We start from the raw sequence: 24,609 nt of genomic DNA on the forward strand, positions 1-24,609 counted from the left end.
TTCAAACTGGCAAAGAAGAAGTCAAACTCTCCCTCTTCGCCGATGACATGATACTCCACATAGAAAACCCAAAAGTCTCCACCCCAAGATTGCTAGAACTCATACAGCAATTCGGTAGCGTGGCAGGATACAAAATCAATGCCCAGAAATCAGTGGCATTTCTATACACTAACAATGAGACTGAAGAAAGAGAAATTAAGGAGTCAATCCCATTTACAATTGCACCCAAAAGCATAAGATACCTAGGAATAAACCTAACCAAAGATGTAAAGGATCTATACCCTCAAAACTATAGAACACTTCTGAAAGAAATTGAGGAAGACACAAAGAGATGGAAAAATATTCCATGCTCATGGATTGGCAGAAATAATATTGTGAAAATGTCAATGTTACCCAGGGCAATATACACGTTTAATGCAATCCGTATCAAAATACCATGGACTTTCTTCAGAGAGTTAGAACAAATTATTTTAAGATTTGTGTGGAATCAGAAAAGACCCCGAATAGCCAGGGGAATTTTAAAAAAGAAAACCATAGCTGGGGGCATCACAATGCCAGATTTCAGGTTGTACTACAAAGCTGTGGTCATCAAGACAGTGTGGTACTAGCACGAAAACAGACACATAGATCAATGGAACAGAATAGAGAACCCAGAAGTGGACCCTGAACTTTATGGTCAACTAATATTCAATAAAGGAGGACAGACTATCCATTGGAAGAAAGACAGTCTCTTCAATAAATGGTGCTGGGAAAATTGGACATCCACATGCAGAAGAATGAAACTAGACCACTCTCTTTCACCATACACAAAGATAAACTCAAAATGGATGAAAGATCTAAATGTGAGACAAGACTCCATCAAAATCCTAGAGAAGAACACAGGCAACACCCTTTTTGAACTCGGCCACAGTAACTTCTTGCAAGATACATCCACGAAGGCAAAAGAAACAAAAGCAAAAATGAACTATTGGGACTTCATCAAGATAAGAAGCTTTTGCACAGCAAAGGATACAGTCAACAAAACTAAAAGACAACCTACAGAATGGGAGAAGATATTTGCAAATGACCTATCAGATAAAGGGCTAGTTTCCAAGATCTATAAAGAACTTATTAAACTCAACACCAAAGAAACAAACAATCCAATCATGAGATGGGCAAAAGACACGAACAGAAATCTCACAGAGGAAGACATAGACATGGCCAACACGCACATGAGAAAATGCTCTGCATCACTTGCCATCAGAGAAATACAAATCAAAACCATAATGAGATACCACCTCACACCGAGAATGGGGAAAATTAACAAGGCAGGAAACCACAAATGTTGGAGAGGATGCGGAGAAAAGGGAACCCTCTTACACTGTTGGTGGGAATGTGAACTGGTGCAGCCACTCTGGAAAACTGTGGAGGTTCCTCAAAGAGTTAAAAATAGACCTGCCCTATGACCCAGCAATTGCACTGTTGGGGATTTACCCCAAAGATACAGATGCAATGAAATGCCGGGACACCTGCACCCCGATGTTTCTAGCAGCAATGTCCACAATAGCCAAACTGTGGAAGGAGCCTCGGTGTCCATCGAAAGATGAGTGGATAAAGAAGATGTGGTTTATGTATACAATGGAATATTCCTCAGCCATTAGAAATGACAAATACCCACCATTTGCTTTAATGTGGATGGAACTGGAGGGTATTATGCTGAGTGAAGTAAGTCAGTCGGAGAAGGACAAACATTATATGTTCTCATTCATGTGGGGAATATAAATAATAGTGAAAGGGAATATAAGGGAAGGGAGAAGAAATGTGTGGGAAATATCAGAAAGGGAGACATAACGTAAAGACTGCTAACTCTGGGAAACGAACTAGGGGTGGTAGAAGGGGAGGAGGGCGGGGGGGTGGGAGTGATTGGGTGACGGGCACTGGGGGTTATTCTGTATGTTGGTAAATTGAACACCAATAAAAAATAAAAAAAAAATTAAAAAATTAAAAAGTTAAAAAAATACAAAAAAAACCCAAATCAATATACACATTATAGAAGTCCCATAAGGAAAGAAGAGAGCAAGAGGAGGAGAAAGCTTTTTCAAAGAATTAATGGATGAAAATTTCTGTACCCTGAGGAAAGAAACACACAACCAGATCCATAAAGCCCAACAAGTACCAAACAAGATGAATTCAAAGAGACCTACACTGAGACATATTATAATTAAATTATTAGACATTAAATGACAAGGAGAGACTCTTAAAAGCAACAAAAGAAAAGCAAGTTATTACAGTAGGGAACCCAATTAAGACTATAAGCAGATTTTTTTTTCCTTTTCTTTTTTTTTTTTTTAGTAAATCTAACACCATAAAACTAGAAGAAAACATAGGTGGTAAGCTTCTTGGCATCAGTCTTGTGATGGTTTTTTGGGTATAAAACCAAAAGTTAAAGGAAACAAAAGCAAAAACAAAGCAGGGGGAGCACAAGAAACTGAAAAGCTTCTACACAGCATAAGATACCATCAACACAATGAAAAAGCAACCTACTAAAGGAGAAAATATTTGCAAATCATATATCTGATAAGGGGTTAATGTCCAAAATATATAAAATACTCATTCAATTCAATAGCAAAAAACCAAACTGCTATTATAAAATGGACAGAGGATCTGAATAGACAACTGTCCAAAGAAGATGTAGAGATAGCCAATAGGCACATGAAAAGCACTAATAGCACAAATCATCAGGGAAATGCAAATCAAAACCACAGATAGCAGGAATAAACCTGTGATGGTGCATGGAAGATAGCAGTGGTAAATGAAATTGGAAAGACGTGCTGGCCTTGGTCATGGAGGGAGCGAGAATGAGATATTACCTCATACCTAGAAGAATGGCTATTAGCAAAATTACAGGAGGTGTTAATTATCCTGGAATTAAAATTAAAAACTTAATTTAAAAAAGACAAGAGATAACAAGTATTGGCAAGGATTTGTGGGGGGGAAAAAAAGAGAGATTCCACCCTAGATTAAGATTGCCTATAACAAAATTGCATATGAAGACCTTCATTCCTCCACTATCAAGGCTCTTTTCAGCTGCCTTTTTCATTTGAACCCCTTTATTGGTCTGGTAATCTTACTACATGTTAGACTGTGGCCACTAACATTGTCAGACTCTTAGCTTCAGGTAAAAAGACCTCTTTTTCTTATTAGTGTTCTTCCTCTAATAAATAATCAGCTTATTAAATTTTGAAAAGCTACTTGTTTGAGAACCCAATTCATTCTTCAAAGATAACAGAGAAAGTAAAAATATCTAACTCCAGGATCTGGAAATCATACACTTTTGATTCTCCTCCCTTGATTCTTCCTGCTGTGTAGTAATCCATATTTCTTGTCTTAGTATGAAGCAAATCAATAATCTGAATTTTCCTCTCTCACAATGCTATCTTTATTCTCAGAAGCCAGGGAGGAAATTTATTTGGTGCTTCCACTGAAAGGACTTCCCAGTTGTGCTACCACATTCACAGGAGGAACCATGTGACATGCAGATCAGCAAAACACTCCTCTGGGCCATACAGGAAAGATCAGTCAGATGAGGAAAGGAAAATGGAGGTCATTATCGCCCAGACGATAACTGGGAGAAAGATCATTTTTCTGATATGCGCTATCAAACATATCTAATTATTAGTGCAAGGACTGCTGGGTACAATGGGAAGTGATGATAGTTGATTAACCTTTTTGAAACAAAGTTCAATATTCTTGGAGAAATAAATCTGGATCAAATATCAGAAAAAAAGAAAACCACAAAAGGGGAAGAGTATAAAGCAGGCAAATACTTTTCCTTTTAGTTCAGATTTGCAGGATACAGACATCCATTCCTTCATAGACTGACTATTGAGGGCACCGGGCTGTGTGCTGTGGGGTTACCTAGATACATGAAGTTTGAAGAGTATCCTCCAAGAACTCATATCCTAGGAGGGGAAGAAAAGTACAAAACATTTCTAAAAGGAGAAAGCCACCATGCCAGAGGAGAAATAGAGGCAAAGTGCTCAAGTTTTTCATAGAAGGGAAAATGGGGAGAAGGGAGTTTGTGAAATGTGGACAAAATTTTCATGGATGAGAAGGCATCTGAATCTGGATTTGGAGACAATGCCATATGTGGACATGAGGGTCATGGGAATGACCCTCCCGGGTGAGAGAAAATGCCCGAGCAAAGGAGGGGGCAGGAAGGCCCGGGCCTGGGAGGGCACACCATGGCTGATCCATGGAAGAGAGTAGGAGCAAATAAGGTTGGAAAGGTGAGCTGGCCTCAGTCATGGAGGGGCTGGCATGCCAGGCTAAGGATTATAAGTGAAATAATAAACTGATCTTGGAACCTGGAAAAATTAAATAGCAGCTCTATAAAAATGTGGTAATGGAAGAGATAAGTGTTAGATATATACATGTGGGCAAACACAGAGATTATATGATTTAAAACTCTGGTTAAAATTTTACATGGAATAAACAAGTGAGAAATTGGTACACTTTGAAAATCCGAAGGAGAAAAAACAATTTCAATGGGCATTTACGCTTTGGAGAAACTAATGAAAGACACGGAGCAGAAGAGAATGTCCACTATTCCAGTGTTAATCAAATTAGCAAAATATCCAAACCATATTACATTTGAGAAAGAAACTGACAAAACTTAATGATATTCTTTAAAAAAAAAAAAAAAAGATTTTTATTCATTCATTCATGAGAGACAGAGAGACAGAGACACAGGCAGAGGGAGAAGCAGGCTCCATGCAGGGAGCCCAACATGGGACTCGATCCCGGGTCTCCAGGATCACGCCCTGGGCTGAAGGCGGCGCCAAACTGCTGAGCCACCTGGGGCTGCCCAAATGATGATATTCTTATACTGTGTCACTAACATCAGCCCTATGCAGTAAGCAGAAAAGGAATGATCTCTATTGAATAGATGTGAAAACAAAAGATCAGATACCTTAGGTGACTTGGCTGAAATCACAAGGTTATTAAATATTAGAGTCATGAATCCAACCCATTTTTTCCTCATTCCGGTGTCCTTTCCACTAATCCAATCTCCCTTATTTCTAAAAATACATTTTTTTTTTTGCACACAGTTAGTATGAAGCCTATTTTGTAACCATGCAGTTGCTATTTTATACTTGGATTTAAAGAAAGAAATATTATTTTCTTCCTTTAATTAAAGCAAATATTTTTATCTTCATGTAAATGTAGACTAATTTTTTATTTTCATATGAATTTTTTTATTTTTTATTTTTTTAAAGTTGACAATTAGACTTTCTAGCAGCATTTTTTTTTTCAAAAAAAGGCAAGGTACAACACTATTTCTGTAATGATTAAAATTTAGAGAAATTATGCACTTGGAAAAAAATGAGGTGGACATATAGTTGCTCACAGTGATAACATTAGAGTTGAATTCTCTTGCACTTTACACCAAGTCTTTATATATTTCAAGACTCATATTCATATTATCAGATGCATAAATCTTAAATTCAAAATACTTTGATACAGATGTCCAAAAAAAGTGCTTTCTGAAAAAGATGATATAGGGAAAGTTTCTTACTTTGTGATTTCTTTTGTCCTTTTAAGCACACCACGTTGTTAACAGTAAATGTGTGGTGGTAAGTTTGTGTGCTGCCTAAGGTCAAGAATTTCTAGTCAACCTAATGCCCCATGTGCCCGAGTATCTCCATGCCAGACAAAGCCCAGGACACAACAATAATGCTTTGTGCCCAGGCTGAGCAGTTACTCTCTCCTATATAGTAAGTATTTATCCACAGAACAGTAAAAAATATATACATATATATTATATAAAAATATAAATCATCATAAATATATATATATATATATGGTGCTAGAGCCTAATACAAGAATTCAATCTAAAAACTTCTAAAGGGGATCCCTGGGTGGCTCAGCGGTTTAGTGCCTGACTTTGGCCCAGGGTGTGATCCTGGAGTCCCAGGATCGAATCCCACGTCAGGCTCCCGGCATGGAGCCTGCTTCTCCCTCCTCCTGTGTCTCTGCCTCTCTTTCTATGTCTATCATAAATAATAAATAGATCTTAAAAAAAAACTTCTAGAAAGATAATTAAAATATTTCTAGTTTTAATTGTATCATTCACAAAACTGATGACACTGGAATATTTTCCTCATCTGAAATAACAATATCAAAGGTTATGCCTAACACAAAGAACTAGTGTTTAATGATTTTTATGCCATTATTTTTAAATGCTCTTATGTTTCAAAACTAATTAAATTTGCCTTCAGTATTTTGTTGCAGAGTTTTGGAACCAGCTCCTTTAGAATGCTCTAACAGCTTGATGGCCTTGTCAGAGTTTTCAATATTTCTAAGCAGGGTCTCTAATCTTCTCTTCATTTTCTTCTGGTCTTCAAGAGCCCATCCAATTACTATGGACTGAAACTTCTGGTCAACAGGCCCCAGTGGCACCTCAGATGAACATGCACTGTACAGGGACATCAAGTGACTCCTGGCATCTCCCAAATCACCCAGAAACTTAGTGACCACCTCATCAATAATCCTGGTGGCATGCTTTAGGGATTCTTGCTGCTGGGGGTTTCCGATTGTTTCTACGGAAACTTCGATTGTTTCTATGGAAACTTCAACGGTGAGGGTTTGTCCCATCAAATGGTTTGCCATCAGATTTACTTCTTCTCTTTCTCCGTCGCTGATCTGCCTCATGTCCTGGCTATTCTGGATGCTGTGGATCATTTCCGGGAGGCTTTCTTTCTCTTGCTCAACAGCAGTTGCGGCTTCTCTCTAAGCTTCCACCCTGAGCCCCAGCTGCTCCAGGCTCTCCAGCAGGCAGCAGAAGCGCCCTCGTTGGCTTTCTCGTTGATCTTCGCCTGAGCCATATGAGCCTCCTGGGCGGGGAGGCCAAGAGGTCACTGGTCTCTTGGGCGACCTGATTTTCATATGAATTTAGAAAGAGAATGTTGCAGTTTCATTTTTTGACTGGCAAAGTCTAATCCTTACAGGGTGTCTTAAGCTCAATATTTAAGCTCACTTCCATAAGTGAACTGAAAGCTAGTTGTAAAAGTCTGATAAGAATTCACACAAAAGGGGATTGTGACTCTCCCACAGGGAGATCCCTGTGGGACAGATTAATGCCAATAGTGAACTGGATTCAGCTCCTCCAAAGTCACGCTACTTATCATTCATGCTCTTCTAAAAGAAATGCAACCGTTTAGTGCATAGTTCTTGAAATACAAAATTAAATTTTTTTTTTTTTTGAAATTCTGCCTCTACTCAGGGCTCCTCAGCCTCACTTTTACCTTTAGCCCCACTTTAACTTCTCTAAGACTTGTCTCATTAATGGATTAGATTAGATGGAGAGCCTAAAATGAACAACTGCCCTAGTTCTTTTAGAATCTGTATCAACCCCTTACTATTCCTTTTTTCTGGCTTCAAGTCCAGCTTTTGGACTTTGTACCTAGAGAAACATGAATTAATTTATCTTTTCAGCATTAAGCATCGTTCACTTCTCAAATTTTATTGAAATACAATTTTTCTCTTTTCCCCAATAAAAAATGTCTTAAAACCAACGTTGCTTTATTTTGTGACATTAAGAATAAAATGTCTCTTCCTCATATATGCACATAGATGTTTTTAATTTTCACATTAACTTTTGCTTCTCAACTATTTGCCTTTCCTGATGAATAACGTGAAGTCTTAACTTTGAATTTAAAGACTGCTCCTCCAAAAGTATTGGAGCACATTCCAAAAAATAAAAGTAAAATTGGAGTACCTCACTGGTTTCATTGTGCCAAGTTATGCAAATTCTGTATCTTAGGTTTAAGTATGTTTAATAAGGACTCTTGGTGCACATGGGTGGCAAAGTTGGTTAAGTGACTGACTTCATTTGGGCTCAGGTCCTGATCTTAGGGTAGTGAAATCCAGTCCCACGTTGGGCTCTGTGATCAGCTTAGAGTCTGCTTTAGGCCCTCTCTCCTTTCCCCTCTCTCTGCCCCTTGCCCTCAGCTCTCTCTCAAATAAATAAATAAATAAATAAATAAATAAATAAATAAATAAATTTTTTAGACAGAACTCAAAATATCAACATTAAAATCCTTTGAAAAATTAGACTAACATGAGAATAGAAATTAAGATCTTTAAATTTAAGTATACTGTAAATTATTCTTTTAATTTTTTAACATTTAAAAAACTGATTTTGTTTATAAACAAAGATTTTAAAGTAATGAGGGTAAGTAAATTCCAAATAGTTGTTTTCCTTAATTCCAGTTTTTAGCATAAATCATTTAAAAAATATTTTCCAAATTATTAGCCAGGGTTAAATATAATCTGTGGTTCCATAATCATTATTTAACATAGATTTAGGTTTTTAAAAGTATTTTATATATTTAGTATTTATCACAAGATTCTGATCTTGGTATACCACAAGATGCACACAAAAACCTTTTTGGCCAGTCTCTGCACTCTTTTCCCACTAGATGGCAGCATTAAGTTCTATATGAAAGGACTGAACCCCAACCAGGACTTTTTGTTCATTTTTCAGTTTTGTTTCCTATTTCCTCATCACACAGTTTTATTACACATTCTGTGGTTGATTCCCTGAAACAGGTAATTAGCTTCCTTTCAGGAAAGACCCCTGTAACCAAGGGCAACAGCAGAGCACAACAAACAGGTAGATAATATTCTCCTAACATAGGGCATTCTAGACAGCTAGCCAGTTTGGTAAAGTGTCCAATGAAAAACCTAAGCCATAATTTAAACAGTCCTATGAAACAGCTGAAATAATTCCTATATTATTCTTTACATTATTAAACTCATGACTATGTCCAACTGAAAAGTTGCTTAAGAGAAACTGTACCTATTTTACCTACTTTACTAAAAGGGGAGAGGAAGGAATGTCTTGCTTTTGACAGATTATGATTAGATGATAGGTGTAGGCATTTAACAAAAACTTAATTGGGGCAGCCCTGGTGGCTCAGAGGTTTGGCACCACCTTCGGCCTGGGGTGTGATCCTGGAAACCTGGGATCAAGTCCCATGTCGGGCTCCCTGCATGGACCCTGCTTCTCTCCCTCCCAACCCCCCTCTCTCTTTCATGAATAAATAAATAAAATCTAAAAAAAAAAAAATTGGCTCAAACACTTCCCCCTTAAGGTGGGCTTCTCCCAACCATCTGACATAGATTTAACTATATATCACTACTTCAGAACTTGACATTTCAAATTCCATTTATACATTCAAATTAACAGTATTATGGGGTGCCTGGCTGGCTCAGCGGGTAGAGCATGTGATTCTTGATCTTAGGATTGTGAGTTCCAGTTCCACGTTGGGTGTAAAGATTACTTTAAAAAAATAAAATCTTCACACACACACACACACACACACACACACACACTAACAGGGTAGCTGTTATGTAGCTGACTATAATGCTATCATTACTAGAGTGTTACTATAAAATTTTAACTATATCTATTTTTAAGTTTTCTCAATAAGAGAATATTTAAGAAATGCACTTTTTGAGAAAATTAATAACTATAGCTCAATGGCAGTACTCCATTATTATAATCCATTATTATAATCATGAGTAGCCCTTTTTAAATTGTTTTCTAAGTAGAACTAGATCTGTAATTAATTTGCTTTCTTATCATTACATACTTTCAGGATCTTTAATACACTCAGCAAAAATGCTACCCTCTCTTCAGTAAAGCTTTTTTAAAAATTAGAATCCAAATTTGTTGATATTTACAAGGTTGTACAACCGTCACCACAATCTAGTTCCAGAGCATTTTCATCACTCCAGAAAGAAGCCCTGTACCTGTTAACAGCTAATCCACAAGTCCTACTTCTTCTGACCCCCAGATCACTTTCTCTATGAATTTGTCTATTCTGGACATTTAATAAAATGGGATCATGTAATATGTGGCCTTGTATGTCTGGCTTATTTCACTTAGCATAATGATTTAGAGGTTCATCCATATTGTGACCAAGATCAGTATTCCATTCTTTTTATAGCTACATAGCATTCCATTGCATGGATATGCAACGTTTTGTTTATTCACTCATCAACTAATTAACAGTTGGGTCATTTTCCTTTTGGCTATGATGAATAATGCTGCTATGAAAATTAGTGTCCAACTTTTTGTCTAGACATAGATTCTCAATTCTCTTGGGTATATATGTAGGAGTGAAATTACCAGGCACACGGTAACTGTGTGTTTAACATTTTGAGGAACTCCCAAATTTTTCCAAAGCTGCTGTACCATTTTAATTCCCTCCCAGGAATGTATGAGGGTACCGGCTTTGCCACATTGATGCCAACATTTGTTATGGTTCATTTTTCTTCATTCTCTATTCTTTCTCTTCTTCAGGCTGGATAATCTCAATTGACCAATATTATCTTCCAAACATGTTGATTCTTTTCTTCTGCCTTTCAAATCTACTATGCTCTAGTAAATCTTTCATTTCAGTTATTGTACTTATTCAGATCCAGAACTTCCATTGCCCTTTTCTAATAATTGTTGCCAGTTTTATTCATGCTTTTCTTGAGGAGAGAATATTTGGAGCTTCTTATTGTGCCTGCTTTTGTTTATGTCATCTATGGCTTGCATTTTCCATTTAGGCCTATGATACACTGCAAATTAATTTTAGAGTATGGTCTGAGGCAAGAGTCAGGGTGACTTTATAATAAATCCTGACATCATATAAAGGAAGTCCCTGAATTTATTCTTTCATAAAATTTTAGCCCCTTTGCATTTTAATACAAACTTTCCAAATCAGCTTGTCAATTTCTATTTAAGAAGGCAACTGAGGGACACCTGGGTGGCTCAGTTGGTTAAGCGACTGCCTTTGGCTCAGGTCATGATTCCAGAATCCTAGGATCTAGCCCCACATCAAGCTCCCTGCTCAGTGGGGAGTCTGCTTCTTCTCTGCTCCCCCTGCTTGTGGTCTGTCAAATAAATAAAATCTTTTAAAAAAGAAAAAGGCTACAGAAACAATAGCCAAATTATGGAAAGAGCCCAGATGTCCATCGACAGATGAATGGATAAAGATGTGGCGTGTGTGTGTGTGTATATATAAAATATATTTATATATATTAATTTTATCATCTATATGATGTCAGGATTTACTATAAAGTCATAATCAGTGTGGAGTTGGCATAAGGATAGGCCATAGATCACTAAAACAGAATAGAGTCCAAATATGGGCCCATTCTTAAGTGGTAAAGGGATTTTTTACAAAAATGCCAAAATAGTTAAATAGGCAAAGAACAGAAATGTTGTTAGAACAATTGTTTATCCATATTGGAAAAATTAAACCCTGACTCTTGCCTTTTATATATATGTATATACATATATATTTTTTATACATATACATATATGTAAAAGAAAAGGCTACTGAGAAACTGGTTGGGATAACCCTGAAACTTGGGGAGAACCAATACATTACCAATATTAAGTCTTCCAATTCATTGACATGGGATAGCTCTGCATCCATAGGCATCTTTCATTTCTTGCAGCAATCTCTTGTAGTTTTCACTACTCTTACAAATCTTCTGTTAATTTATTGCTACATACTTCATGTTTGATGCTGTTGTAAATGCAAATTTTTAGAATTTTTATTTTCCAGTTGTTCGCTGCTTGTATACAGAAACTAGTGATTTTTGCATACTGCCCTCTATCTTGTGACTGCAAAGTTTATTACTTTAAATGGTTGCTTTTTATTTTTTATTTATTTTTTTTAAAGATTTAATTTATTTATTCATGATAGACACACAAAGAGAGAGATAGGCAGAGACACAAGCAGAGGGAGAAGCAGGTTCCATGCAGGGAGCCTGATGTGGGACTCGATCCCGGGACTCCGAGATCAGCCCTGGGCTGAAGGCAGCACTAAACCGTTGAGCCACCCGGGCTGCCCCTAAATGGTTGCTTTTTAGATTAAGGATTTTTCTTGTAAACACTCATCATATGCAAAGAGAGACATTTTTACTTTTCCTTCCCATTTTATATGCTTTTTTAATTTAATTTTTTGAGAGAAAAACTGCAAGCAGGGGTTGGGGAGGGCAGGCAGAGGGTGAGAGAGAATCTAACCACACCCATTGCAGAGACCGACAGGAGCCCATGTGGGGGCTCAATCTCATTATCCTGAGATCATGACCCAAGCCAAAATCAAAAGTCAGATGCTTAACCAACTGAGCCACCCATTATGCACTTTTGAAAAAAATCTAGCTTCATTATATCCTCCCAAAAAACGCTGACTAGAAGAGGTATATAACTCAAGTCTGTGACGATCTCTTTAACTGGAACATGTACTCCATTTGTATTTAACTATTATTATCATTCAGTTTAGGTTTCCTGCCTACCTTTTTGCTTTCTATTCATCCTGGGGTTTTTTCCCCCAATTTCCTGACATTTTTTTGGCTTAATCAAATGTTCTTAGAATTCCACTGTAACTAACCTACTGACATTTTAGGTGTACGGTTTTCTACTTTTTAAAAATGGTTGCTCTATGGATGACAATGTGTTCCATGACTTATCACAGACTACTCAGGCCTACTGTTCTACTTCATATAAAATGTAATGTAAAATTTTACATAGAATGTACATTTTAATAACCCCACAACCATACTTTCATTCACCCCATACTGTCCTTTGTACTATTATCAAATATGTCTTATCTATGAATGTCATAAACCCCACACTACAATGTTATAATTTTGCTTTTAAATAAATTAAGAGAAAATATATAGTATTTTATTTACCCACATATTTACCAACTGTTTTAACACTGAAGTTCTCAATGAGAAGCAACCTAGCGAGTATAGGACTAAAGATACTGCTAAATATCTTATAACACACAGGGTAATTTCTCCCACAGATAGAGAATTACCCAGCCAGGAAGGCCACCAGTGCCAAGGCTGAGAAACTCCACCTTAAGGATAATGCTGCTTTCAAGATAGTCTCTTTGTAACTTTGATTTTCATCATATTAACTGATGTGTGTCAGCAAAGTGTTCTTTTTATTTATCCTGTTTTGCAGGGGAGGTGTCTGAGCCTGTCAGATCTGGTTTCTTTTCCTTAGATTTCTTTCTCCATTCCAGCAAGGGAAAAAGAAGGAATTCCTAAAACATGACTGACCACTCCTTTTCTAGTTACTTTAATCCATTAGCAACATCTAGTTAAGTTCACTTCCCAAGGTTGAAAGAACATGAGACTGAGAACAAATCTCACTTGATGAAAACATACAAGGTGGAAGCAGAGACCGTCCAAGGGGACGATAAATCCAGGGAAAATTCGCACCTCCACAGTGTCTCTGGGTAAACAAAGATAGAAGCAGGAGGAAGACTTGCAACGTAAAAGGCATCTTTATCACAGAATTTTTCCACGTGTAAATAGAAAAGGGTCCTTCTGTGGATATGATAGGTATACAATAAACCACAGTAATCTAATAAGCAAAACTGCTAATGAGAAAAGCAGAACAAATTTTAAAAATGAAATAAATGAAAAGGTAAGGAAAAAACTAACTTTAAAAAATTAAATCATATAGGTCGGCTGAGCAGATGTAAGAGGACCCTAAGCTCGCCTTGTCCCATGGGTACACACAGACCACACCCGTACAGGTGTAAATAGACTAGAAAATGACCTGAACACTGGCAGAGCAGACTCTACAACTAGAGGCAGAAGAGGCACCTCTCTCCACGGTGGGAAGGGAGGGAGCAGTAGAGAAAGGCAGAAAACAGACTTTCACACTGGAGAGCTTACAAATGGGGAGGACAAATCTCCGTAATATTTGCTTTTGAAATTGAGAGGGGCCACATTTTGTGACTTCCAGCAGGACTTAAAGCCTGGAATTTTAAAGGTCGGCAGGCTGGGCTCTTGAGAGCCTGGATGGTGTTAGGAAGCAGAACCTCCACCCTTAAAGAGAAAGGAGGACAAACAAGCCTGTGCAGATATAGGATAGGATATAGTGTAGAATCAGCAGTTTGAAAATGCTGGAGACGAACAGGAAGGAGACTGACTTCTCACCTCAAGCTTGGCTGAAGAGACAGGGTTCATGGGGAGACCTCACCAGGAACAAAGGAGCTGGCAGGTGTCAGTCCTTCCACTGCTCCCCTCCCCAGCATAAACAATGGCCACCTGCAGGAACCAGGGCAATGGGAACACTCCTTACCTAGCTTGCTTACACCAAAGTTCCCCCATGTCACTCCATACTTCAGTGGATCCACCCCTCCCAGTTAGTTATACATGCCTCAGTCCTGACACTGTGAGCCCCTCCTCTAGAAGACCGGGCAAACCCCACCAACACCACATCTCCAGATCCGTGCATTTTGTGGGACCTTAGTTCTGATAGCAGCAGATCTTGTTCACCAAGCAAACCACCACACACCTTACTGCCCACAATAAGCAAAAAGAGCCTCTGCGGACAACTGGACCGAAGGAAAAAGAGGCCAAGACTCTCCTATGTGTGTTGTATAACACACACAATACACATAGGAGACATTCTCTAAAGCACCAAGCCATGGGGAACAGGAAACACTGCATTGTGGGGAACTATGTCTATTCTTCATAAGGCTATTATCGTTATGAGCAAGAGAAGTAGCTGACTTTCCCAACACACAGAAACAAAGTCAAACAAAATGGGGATGGAAAGACATTTATCATGTAAATGGATGCCAAAAGAAAGCCAGGGTAGCAGTGCTTATATCGGAAAAAACAGACTTTAAAACAAAGATTGTAACGAGAGGCAAAGGACACTGTATAGGAATAAAGGAGACAATCCAATAAGAGGATATAACAATTGTAAATATTTATGCATGCAACATGGGAGCACCCAAATACATAAAACTGTTAATAACAAACATAAGGGAAATAATTGATAGTAATACAGTAATGGTAGGGAATTTTTTTTTTTATGGTAGGGAAATTTAACACCCCATTTATATTGATGGACAGATCATCCAAACAGAAAATCATTAAGGAAGCAATCATTTTGAATGACTCATTGGACTAGATGGACTTAACAGACACATTCAGAACATTCTATCCTAAAACATCAGGATACACATTTTTCTCAAGCACACACAGAACATTCTTCAAAACAGATCACATATTAGGCCACAAAACAAGTCTCAACCTCAAATTGATAAAACAAGTCTCAACCTCATATTAGACGCACAAAACAAGTCCCAACCTCAACCATAAAACAACCTTACACCTAAGGCTACCTAAGTAGCCAGAAAAAGAAGAACAAACCCAAAACTCAGCAAAAGAAAGGAAATTATAAAGATTAGAGGAGAAATAAGTGATACAGAAACTAAAAACACAATAGAACTGATCAATGAAATCAGGAGCTGGAAAAAAAAAAAAAGAAAGAAATCAGGAGCTGGTTCTTTCAGAAGATCAACAAAGTTGATAAACCCCTAGCAAGACCTATTAAAAAGAGAGAGAGAGAGAGAGAACAAAATAAACAAAATTACTAATGCAAGAGAAGAAATAACAACCAGCACCACAGAAATACAAACAATTCTAACAATATTATGAAAACTTATATGCCAACAAATTGGGCAACTTAGAAGAAATGGATAAATTCCTAGAAATATATAACCTACCAAAACTAGGTCAGGGAAAAATAGAAAATTTGAACACACCAATTACCAGCAATGATATTGAACCAGTAAACAAAAAACTCCCAAAAAACATAAGTCCAGGACCTGACGGCTTCATAAGCAAATTCTACCAAACATTTAAGAAAGAGTTAATAATTCTTCTCAAACGATTCCAAAAAACAGAAGAGGAAGGAAATTTCTAAATTCTTTTTATGAAGCCAGTATCACCCTGACACCAAAACCAGATAAAGACACCACAAAATTAAAAAAAAAAAAAAAAAAAAAAAAAAGAGAGAGAGAGAGAGAGAAAGAAAGAGAGAACTACAGGCCAATATCATGACTTTAGATGCAAAAATCCTAAACAAAATAATAGAAAACCAAATCCAATAATATATTTTAAAAATCATGCAACACAATCAAGTGGAATTTATTCCCAGATGAAAGAGTGGTTCAATATTCACAAAACAATCACTGTGATATGTCACATCAATAAGAGAAAGGATAAAAACCAGATGATTTCAATAGATGCAGAAAAAGCATTTGACAAAGTACAATATCCATTTATGATAAAGAAAAACTCTGCAAAATAGGTCTAGAGGGAACATATGTCAACATAATAAAGGCCTTATTTGAAAAGCCCACAGCAAACATCATACTTAATGGGGAAAAACTGAGAGCTTCCCCCTAAGATCAGGAACAAGACAAGTATGTCCATTCTCATCACTTTTATTCAACATAGTACTATAAGTCCTAGCCACAGCATTAAGACAACATAATGAAATAAAAGGCATTTAATTTGGTAGGGAGTAAAACCTTCACTAATTGCAAATGACATGATGCTATATATAGAAAACCTTAAAGACTCCACCAAAAAACTACTAGAATTGACAAATGAATTCAGTAAAGTTGCAGGATATAAAATCAACGTACAGAATTCTGTTGCATTCCCTATACAAATAATGAAGCAGCAGAAATTGAAAGTAAAAACAATCCTATTTACAAATGTACCAAATACATTAAATATCTAAAATAAATTTAATCAAAGAGATGAAAGACCTGTATTCTGAAAACTATAAAATACTGATGAAAGAAATTTAAGACAATGCAAAGAAATGGAAAGACATTCCATGTTCATGGATCGGAAGAACTAATATGTTAAAATGTCCATACTACCCAAAGCAATCTACAGATTTAATGCAATCCCTACTAAATACCAAAAGCATTTTTCACAGAACTAGAAGAAATAATCCTAAAATTTTTATGGAATCACAAAGGACTTCAAATAGCCAAAGCAATCTTGAAAAAGAAAAACAAAAGTGGAGGTATCACAATTCCAGATTTCAAGTTATATTACAAAGTGATAGTGATTAAAACGGTATGGTACTGGCATAAAAAAACACACACAGATGAACAGAACACAAAGCCTGGAAATAAACCCATAATTATATGGCCATTTAATCTTCAAGAGAGGAGGAATGAATATACAATGGAAAAAAGTCTCTTCAATGAATGGTGTTGGGGAAAACCATAGCAACATACAAAAGAATGAAACTAGACCACTTTATTTCACCATACACAAAAATAAACTCAAAATGGATTAAAGACCTAAATGTGAGGCCTGAAACTATAAAAATCCTTAAAAAGAGCACAGGCAGTAATCTCTCTGACACTGTTCTAAATGGCTCCTGAGGCAAGAGAAATAAAAGCAAAAATAAACTCTTGGGATGACATCAAAATAAAAAGCTTCTGCACAGCAAAGGAAACAAGAAAATTCAAAGACAACCTACAGAATAGAAGAAGAAATTTGCAAATGATATATCTGATAAAGAGTTAGTATCCAAAATATATAAAGAATGGATACAACTCAACACACATACAAAAATAACCCATTTAAGAAATGGGCAGAAGACATGAACAGACATTTCTCTTAAAGAAGACATACATATAGCTAACAGACACACAGAAAGATGCTTAACATCACTCATCATCACAGAAATGAGAATCAAAACAACAATGCGATATCACCTTCCACCTGTTATAATAAAAAACACAAGAAACAACAAGTGTTAGCAAGGGTGTGAAGAAAAAGGACATTCCTCTCCCCCCCCAACTCTGTACACTGTTAGTGGGAATGCAAACCGGTGCAGCCACTCTGGAAAACAGTATGGAGATTTCTCAAAATACTAAAAATAGAACTACCATATAATCCAGGAATTGTACCATTGAGTATTACCTGCAAAATACAAAAACACTAAAGGGTTGCATGCAGCCCTATGTTTATTGCAGCATTATTTACAATAGCCAAACTATGAAAGCAGCCCAAGTGTCCATCGATAGGTGAATAGATAAAGAAGATGTGATGTATATATATGTATATGCAATGGAATATGATTCAGCTGTACAAAAGAATGAAATCTTGCCATTTGCAACAATATGGATAGAGCTAGAGTGTATAAAGCTAAGCAATATAAGTCAAAGAAAGACAAATACCATATGACTTCGCTCATTCCATATGTGGAATTTAAGAAAACAAATGAGTAAAGGGAAAAAAAAAAAAAAAGAGAGAGAGAGAAACCAAGAAACAGACTCTTAACTATAGAAAACAAACTGATGGTTACCAGAGGAGAGGTCAGGAGCAGTAGGGTTGATGGGGGATTAAAAAGTACACTTATCGTGATTAAGTGATAAAAAAATTAAAAAGTCATATGAAAAGTTAAAACATGTTTAAATAAATTTAAAAAAATTTATTGTGCTTCCTCCTGCTTATAAAAGTACATTTTTTCCTTATAAACAAAAAATTGGAATTGTATAGGACTATATTTTAAAGCTTTCTAAAATTAACGATAGATTATGAAACATGTACCATATGTTCACACAGCATTTTACCTGATTTTTAACATTTGCATTGCATTTCTGGAATAAATATGACATAATTTGTTTACTTAGTCTTATAAATTGTTGGAAATGTAGGCTGTTTCTACTTTACAGAACTATAAATTATTTATAAGTGATTTTACACATCTCTGATAATTTCCTTGTTTTTTGTCCCCTGTAAGTATAATTAGCATACAATTAATGTCCTTATCTCAATCATTATTTAGAATGTTAACTAATAAAGGAACAAAGATGGAATCTTATAAAACATGGGGAGGGAATGTTTTCGAGGTTATATTTGTATTAATTCATAATTACCATTCCTTAGATGTAGGTCTGCTGGCACCTAATTATATCATCTTCCAACGTATAGTTTTCCATCTTTTCTTCAGGTATGTAAGAGACTTTCTTATATATTACTCTAATATCTGGCGGCAGCATTTTTAGAGAATCTATTTCACCTGTATTTCTAGTACCCTATCATAAAAGCATAATGAGGCATCAATTTTTCCAAGTGAATTCACACAGGTTTTTTTTCTAAGGTTATTAGAGACAGATGAGGCAAACAGTTGCTCCAAGGAAATCAAAGTGGAAGCATTGCTCCCACAGATAGGACAGAGCTGAGAAGCAGCTGATGTGCTAAGAAATAAGAAAGAATCAGAATTGGTCATTATAAGACTCCCATGATTATATCATCATATATTGCTAACATGATATATACTTTCAGCTTAAGCCACCGAGAATAACCTGAAAGAGAAAAGGGCAAAGTAAAATTGACACAGTAACGGCACAATTACTTCTGAATATAATACTTTTTATGTTAATGGTTGATCGGTTTAAACGTTAGCATAACAGTGCCTGTAATTATGATCGTGTTTATGATTCACCAACCGCGGTGAAGAACAGAGGCATTTCCTTGAGTTCCATAGTCAGGTGTGCTTTGGTATAAACCGTAAATCAGTAGTTTTTCTGTAAAGAGCCCAACAGTAAATATTTAATCTTGTGAGTCATATAGCCTCCGTTGTACTTATTCACCTCTACCACCGTGGCACAACAGCACCATGAACAGTATATAAATGAATGGACATGGCTGTATTCCAATAAAACTTTATTTACAAAACAAGCAGTGGGCTGGATTTTGTCTATAGCTCATTGACCACTAGTGTAAACACTGAGAGGTAAATATCTAGTGCAAATGATTTCTTGAACATGTCCTAAAATTCCAAGTGAGCAAGGAATACTGTGTAGATGAATGCAATTTTACTTTCCTATAATATTATAGGAATCACAATTTCATATTCAGTGAACTCAATATATGGTTGAACCAATTTTTCTAGATATCAAAACCTGAGAACCAGGGCAGCCTGGGTGGCTCAGCAGTTTAGTGCTGCCTTACGCCCAGGGCCTGATCCTGGAGACCCGGAATCGAGTCCGCATTGGGCTCCCTGCATGGAGCCTGCTTCTCCCTCTGCCTATGTCTGCCTCCCTCTCTCTCTCTCTTTGTGTCTCTCATGAATAAATAAATAAAATCTTAAAAAAAAAAAAGCCTGAGGATCATTTACCTGTGCATAATCACCAAAAGGTTGAGAATAAGAAATGCACTTTTCCAATGTGTGTTGTGATTCATTTCCCTGAGAGATTGCATCCAGAATATTGCTTGTAATTCCAGTCTTCTGTAGAGTGGTTTTACTTGCTGGGGCTAAAGGCAAAAATCAATACTATTTTTAGCCAAAAGTTGTTTTGTTATAAATTATAAACAAAATACAAAATTTGTTATTAATTCAACATATTCCCAAACAGAACACAAATTTTCTTTTTATTTTATTTTATTTTATTTTATTTTATTTTTTTTTTAGAACACAAATTTTCATTGCCAGTATATATCTATATTTTTTATCCCCAGGAGAAGAATATATAGTATATGATGTTGTCTTGTACACTGAAAGCAAAAGAAAATGGAAGTTTGATCTGTGGATAAATAATTCTAATGGAAACATTTTTAAGATATATGTCTAATCTCTAAAAGAAGGCAAACAAAATGTAAACTAATCATTATTGCTAATGCAATAGTTGTAACTATCAATTTTTAGACCAGATAAAAATGCAGTAGGTATACAAGAAGCACATTAAATTTTTTTTCTGGCTCTTATAAAAAATTACAAATTAATGTCTAGGTTCAAGAGGATACTTCATAAAATACAGAGAATTTATACTAAAATCTTTTTCTTTCAATTCTATTCTTTTTTTCCCAGAGGTTTAGAACAGTTTAGAACTTATTTTCCCAGATTTACTGTGTGTATTTACACATTACACATGTACACATAAGAATATATAGCTTGAGGGGTGCCTGGGTAGCTCAATCAGTTAAGCATCACCTTTGGCTGAGGTCATAATCCCAGGGTCCTGGGATTGAGCCCCATGTTAGATTCCCTGCTCAGCAGGGAGTCTGTTTCTCCATTTCCCTCCTCCCCTTCCCCTGCTCATGCTTGCTTGCTCTCTCTCTCTCTCTCTCAAATAAATAAATAAATAAATAAATAAATAAATAAATAAATAAATAAATAAATAAAATCTTTTTTAAAAAAGCATAGCTTAAAGGAAACATAAATGGAATCATTTTGCAAGCATTTGCTTTTTCCACATAGTTTGCCTTAGAGATAATTTCATATTAGTACATGTAGCTCTCCCTCAACTATAAAAAAAGCTGTATTGTATTCCATTTTATGATAAACTATTTTTCACTTAACCATCCCCCTATTGATGAACATTAAGGCACTTTTCAATTACACTGTTGACAACCAACATTGTAGTGAATATCCTAGTAACTAAAACATACCACGTTGGTGATTTTCCCTTAAAACTATATTTAATAATTAATTTACCCTAATTGAAGGCCTGAGAAGGTCTTCCAAAAAAGTAAATATGAGTTCAACTTCTGCCAATTATTATTAGTTCACGTATTTTGGGGGTAGTTTGCAAATCTTCTGGATATATGAAATACTTAGAGGTTTAAACCTCTATTTTAGCAATGTGATTCTATATGTATTGTAAAACATTATAGTTTTGCTAATAATTCCCTTGCCCAATTATTTTCTATTGTGATTTAATAAATTAATTATATTCTTAATAAAATATTACAAAAGATGTTTTCCTTAGATAATTAGAATGTAATTTAAGTGTCTTAATTTTAGTTATTCTTTAATTTAAAAAGCAGGGTCATAATTTAGGCTTTCATAGCCAATAAGTATTATTGGCTTCTACTCAATTAAAAGTTAAAGGATAACTGATTATGGAACATTTTCAATAAGACTCCAAAATATTAATACTGAGCTCTCACTACTTACATGATAAGCACACACTGGGTAACACACTTGCCAAGTTCAAGTATGGATTTTTACTGAGTCGTATTTCTTTTGGTGGTTCTCCCAATAGTGAAGTCTGATTCTTAGAGGCAGCCTATTTATCAAAAACAAAACAATAGGTGTTTAATCAGAGGTACAAGAAAATAAAAATGCAGAAAGAGTAGAGAAATACTTGTTCTTCAATAAATCTAGGCTACTGTAATAAAAATTGTGTAACCTAATGCTTGAAAACATGAAGTTATGGACTATTTCTGGATATTAATTAAAATGATCACATTACTTACTATTATTTTTTAATTAGTTTTAAGAAACTATTCTAGAACCATAGAACTTTAGAACTGAAAGAGAATTAAAGGTCTTCCTGTAAATCCTTCCCATTTGAACTAGGAGAGAATTCAATTTCACGAGAAAAAACAAATCCCGTACCTTATTTCCAGAAATACAGCTATCCACATTTTCCTATTAAGATTTTTATTTTATAGGGATGCTTTGGTGGCTCAGCGGTTTAGCGCCTGCCTTTGGCCCGGGGCATGATCCTGGGGTCCCCGGATTGAGTCCTGCATCGGGCTCCCTCTCCCTCTGCCTCTCTCTCTCTCTCTCTCTGTGTCTCTCATGAATAAATAATAAAATCTTTAAAAAATAGATTTTTATTTTATAGCGCATGCTACAGCCAAATGATAAAGAAAAGCTTACTTATCTCTGGTTCTAAAAATACTACCAAACAAAATAAGTGAATTTAATAAAATCCAAATCCACATTTAGATAACTCTAAAAATTCACATTTCTTGAAAATATATCAGTAAATTTTGTATAACTAAGTGTAAGGGTTCTAATGTTTAACAGAAGGATAAGGCTGGTTCTTCAGATTATTTCATTTTGTTCTCATAGAATTTTTTACTTTTTACCCTCTTTTGGCAAAAATCTTTAAATAAGATAATTCGAGTTAGTATGATTAGAGCTGGCTGCTAAGTTTTCATTTCAAATTAATTTTTATTTTGTTCCCTGAACAGAACAAAGGATGTGTAATCTCAAGTGCTTATTTCTATACTTGAGAGCCACAGTTCCTTTTATTTCTCCCTTATCTGGCCAAAATTATTGTATTTGGATTGATCTGTCTTGTACATCTTCATGTAGAAGTCCAGATTTGCTTGTGATATGTAAATCACAGATGCAGATGTATTTATCTGTTCAAGTGTGCTTACTGAATGTTGTTTACCATGCTCCAGACACTGTGCTACGCACTAATAATACTAAAATGAGTAAGACAGAAATACTGCCATTAAGAAATTCACAGTCAAGTATATGATAGCTCAAAAGAAGTCTAAGACAGAACCATAAGATTCTAGGTAAGAGCTAAAACCATTACATATTTGCTAAAGAAGAGTATATAGCATGAGGAAAGACAGTGGTGCCCTAGGAAGAATTCAGTGATTGAATAAATGTAGCCAACATAGTATTCTCAGATTTTGTTTCTCAAGTACTTAGATTGTCAAGGAAATCATATTCTATCCTATCAGGGGTTCTCAACTCAAGCTATGAAAGAGAATCACTTATAAAATATTTTAAAATACAGTGTGCCAACCAAAAAAAAAAAAAAAAAAAGCACCCTGGATCATATGGCTTCACTGGGTAATTCAACAAAACCTCTTTATTTATTGATAAATTTAAAATCAATTAATTAACATATAGTGTATTAGTTTTAGAGGTAGAGTCTAGTGATTCATTAGTTGCATAACACCCAGTGCTCATTCCATCATGTGCCTTCCTTAATGCCCTTTACCCAATTGCTCCATTCCCCTACCCCCTTCTCCTCCAGTAACCCTCAGTGTGTTTCCTATAGTTAAGAGTCTCTTGTGGTTTGTCTCCCTCTCTGATTTCATCTTATTTTTCCTTCCCTTCTCCTATGTTTATCTGCTTTATTTCTTAAATTCCACAAATGAGTGAAATCATAAGATAACTGTCTTTCTTGACTTTTTTCCCTTAGCATAATACCCTCTAGTTCTATCCATGTCATTGCAAATGGCAAGATTTCATTTTTTGATGGTTGTGTAATATTCCTCAGTGTGTGTGTGTGTGTGTGTGTGTGTGTGTGTGTGTATACACACATACCACATTTTATCCATTCATCTGTTGATGGACATCTGAGCTCTTTCCATATTTTGGTTATTGTGGACATTGCTGCTATAAGGATTGGGGTGTATGTGCCCCTTTAAATCACTATTCAACAAAATTTAAAGAAAAACTAACACCAATTCTTCTCAAACTCTTCCACAAGACTGATGGAGAATACTTCCAGCATTGTCCTGGTACCAAAGCCAGATAGACACCAAAAGGAAAGAGAACTACAGACCAGTACACCTTATAAATATTGGTGCCAAAACCACCAACAAAACACTAGCAAAACAAATTCAGTAGATCATTAAAAGGATTATGCACCATAACCAACTGGGATTTATTCCTAGAATGCAAGGATGATTTAACATACGAAAATCATTCAACATAAAATACTACATTAACAGAATGGAGAAAAAAAGCACATAATCACCTCCACTGATGTAGAAAAAGCATTAGACAAAATTCAACATGCTTCCATGATTAAAATAAAATGTTTTAAAAAAAGAAAAATCAAAAAATAAAATTCAACCACACCCAGCAAAGTAGGAATAGAAGAAAGCTACCTTAATATAACAAAAGTTATATATGAAAGCTCAACATCATACTCAATAGTGAAAGACTGAAATTTTTTCCTCTAACATCAAGAACAAGACAAAACTGTCTGCTTTCACACTTCT

At 35.7% G+C, this 24,609-nt stretch overlaps 1 protein-coding gene across 6 annotated transcripts in view; it reads right to left on the reverse strand.

Annotated features, from left to right (window-relative positions):
- The window catches only part of RAVER2 (ribonucleoprotein, PTB binding 2), a 91,279-nt gene that overhangs the window by 13,746 nt on the left and 52,924 nt on the right, over positions 1 to 24,609 (reverse strand). For 2 of the 6 annotated variants that reach the window (XM_038537238.1, XM_038537242.1), the window contains exons 10-12: positions 21,800 to 21,911; positions 20,021 to 20,157; positions 6,173 to 6,916 (exon numbers count right to left, since the gene is read on the reverse strand). In XM_038537238.1, coding sequence (XP_038393166.1) covers positions 6,749 to 6,916; positions 20,021 to 20,157; positions 21,800 to 21,911 — 417 coding nt within the window. In that variant the 3' untranslated portion in view covers positions 6,173 to 6,748. Of the gene's footprint in view, positions 1 to 6,172; positions 6,917 to 14,004; positions 14,116 to 18,776; positions 19,206 to 19,237; positions 19,428 to 20,020; positions 20,158 to 21,799; positions 21,912 to 24,609 lie in introns of those variants that run through there. The other 4 variants (XR_005359657.1, XM_038537240.1, XM_038537241.1 and 1 more) reach the window with 4 other exon arrangements.

This window comes from Canis lupus, chromosome 5 (genome assembly GCF_011100685.1).
Source record: "Canis lupus familiaris isolate Mischka breed German Shepherd chromosome 5, alternate assembly UU_Cfam_GSD_1.0, whole genome shotgun sequence".
NCBI classification, from domain to species: Eukaryota; Metazoa; Chordata; class Mammalia; order Carnivora; family Canidae; genus Canis; species Canis lupus.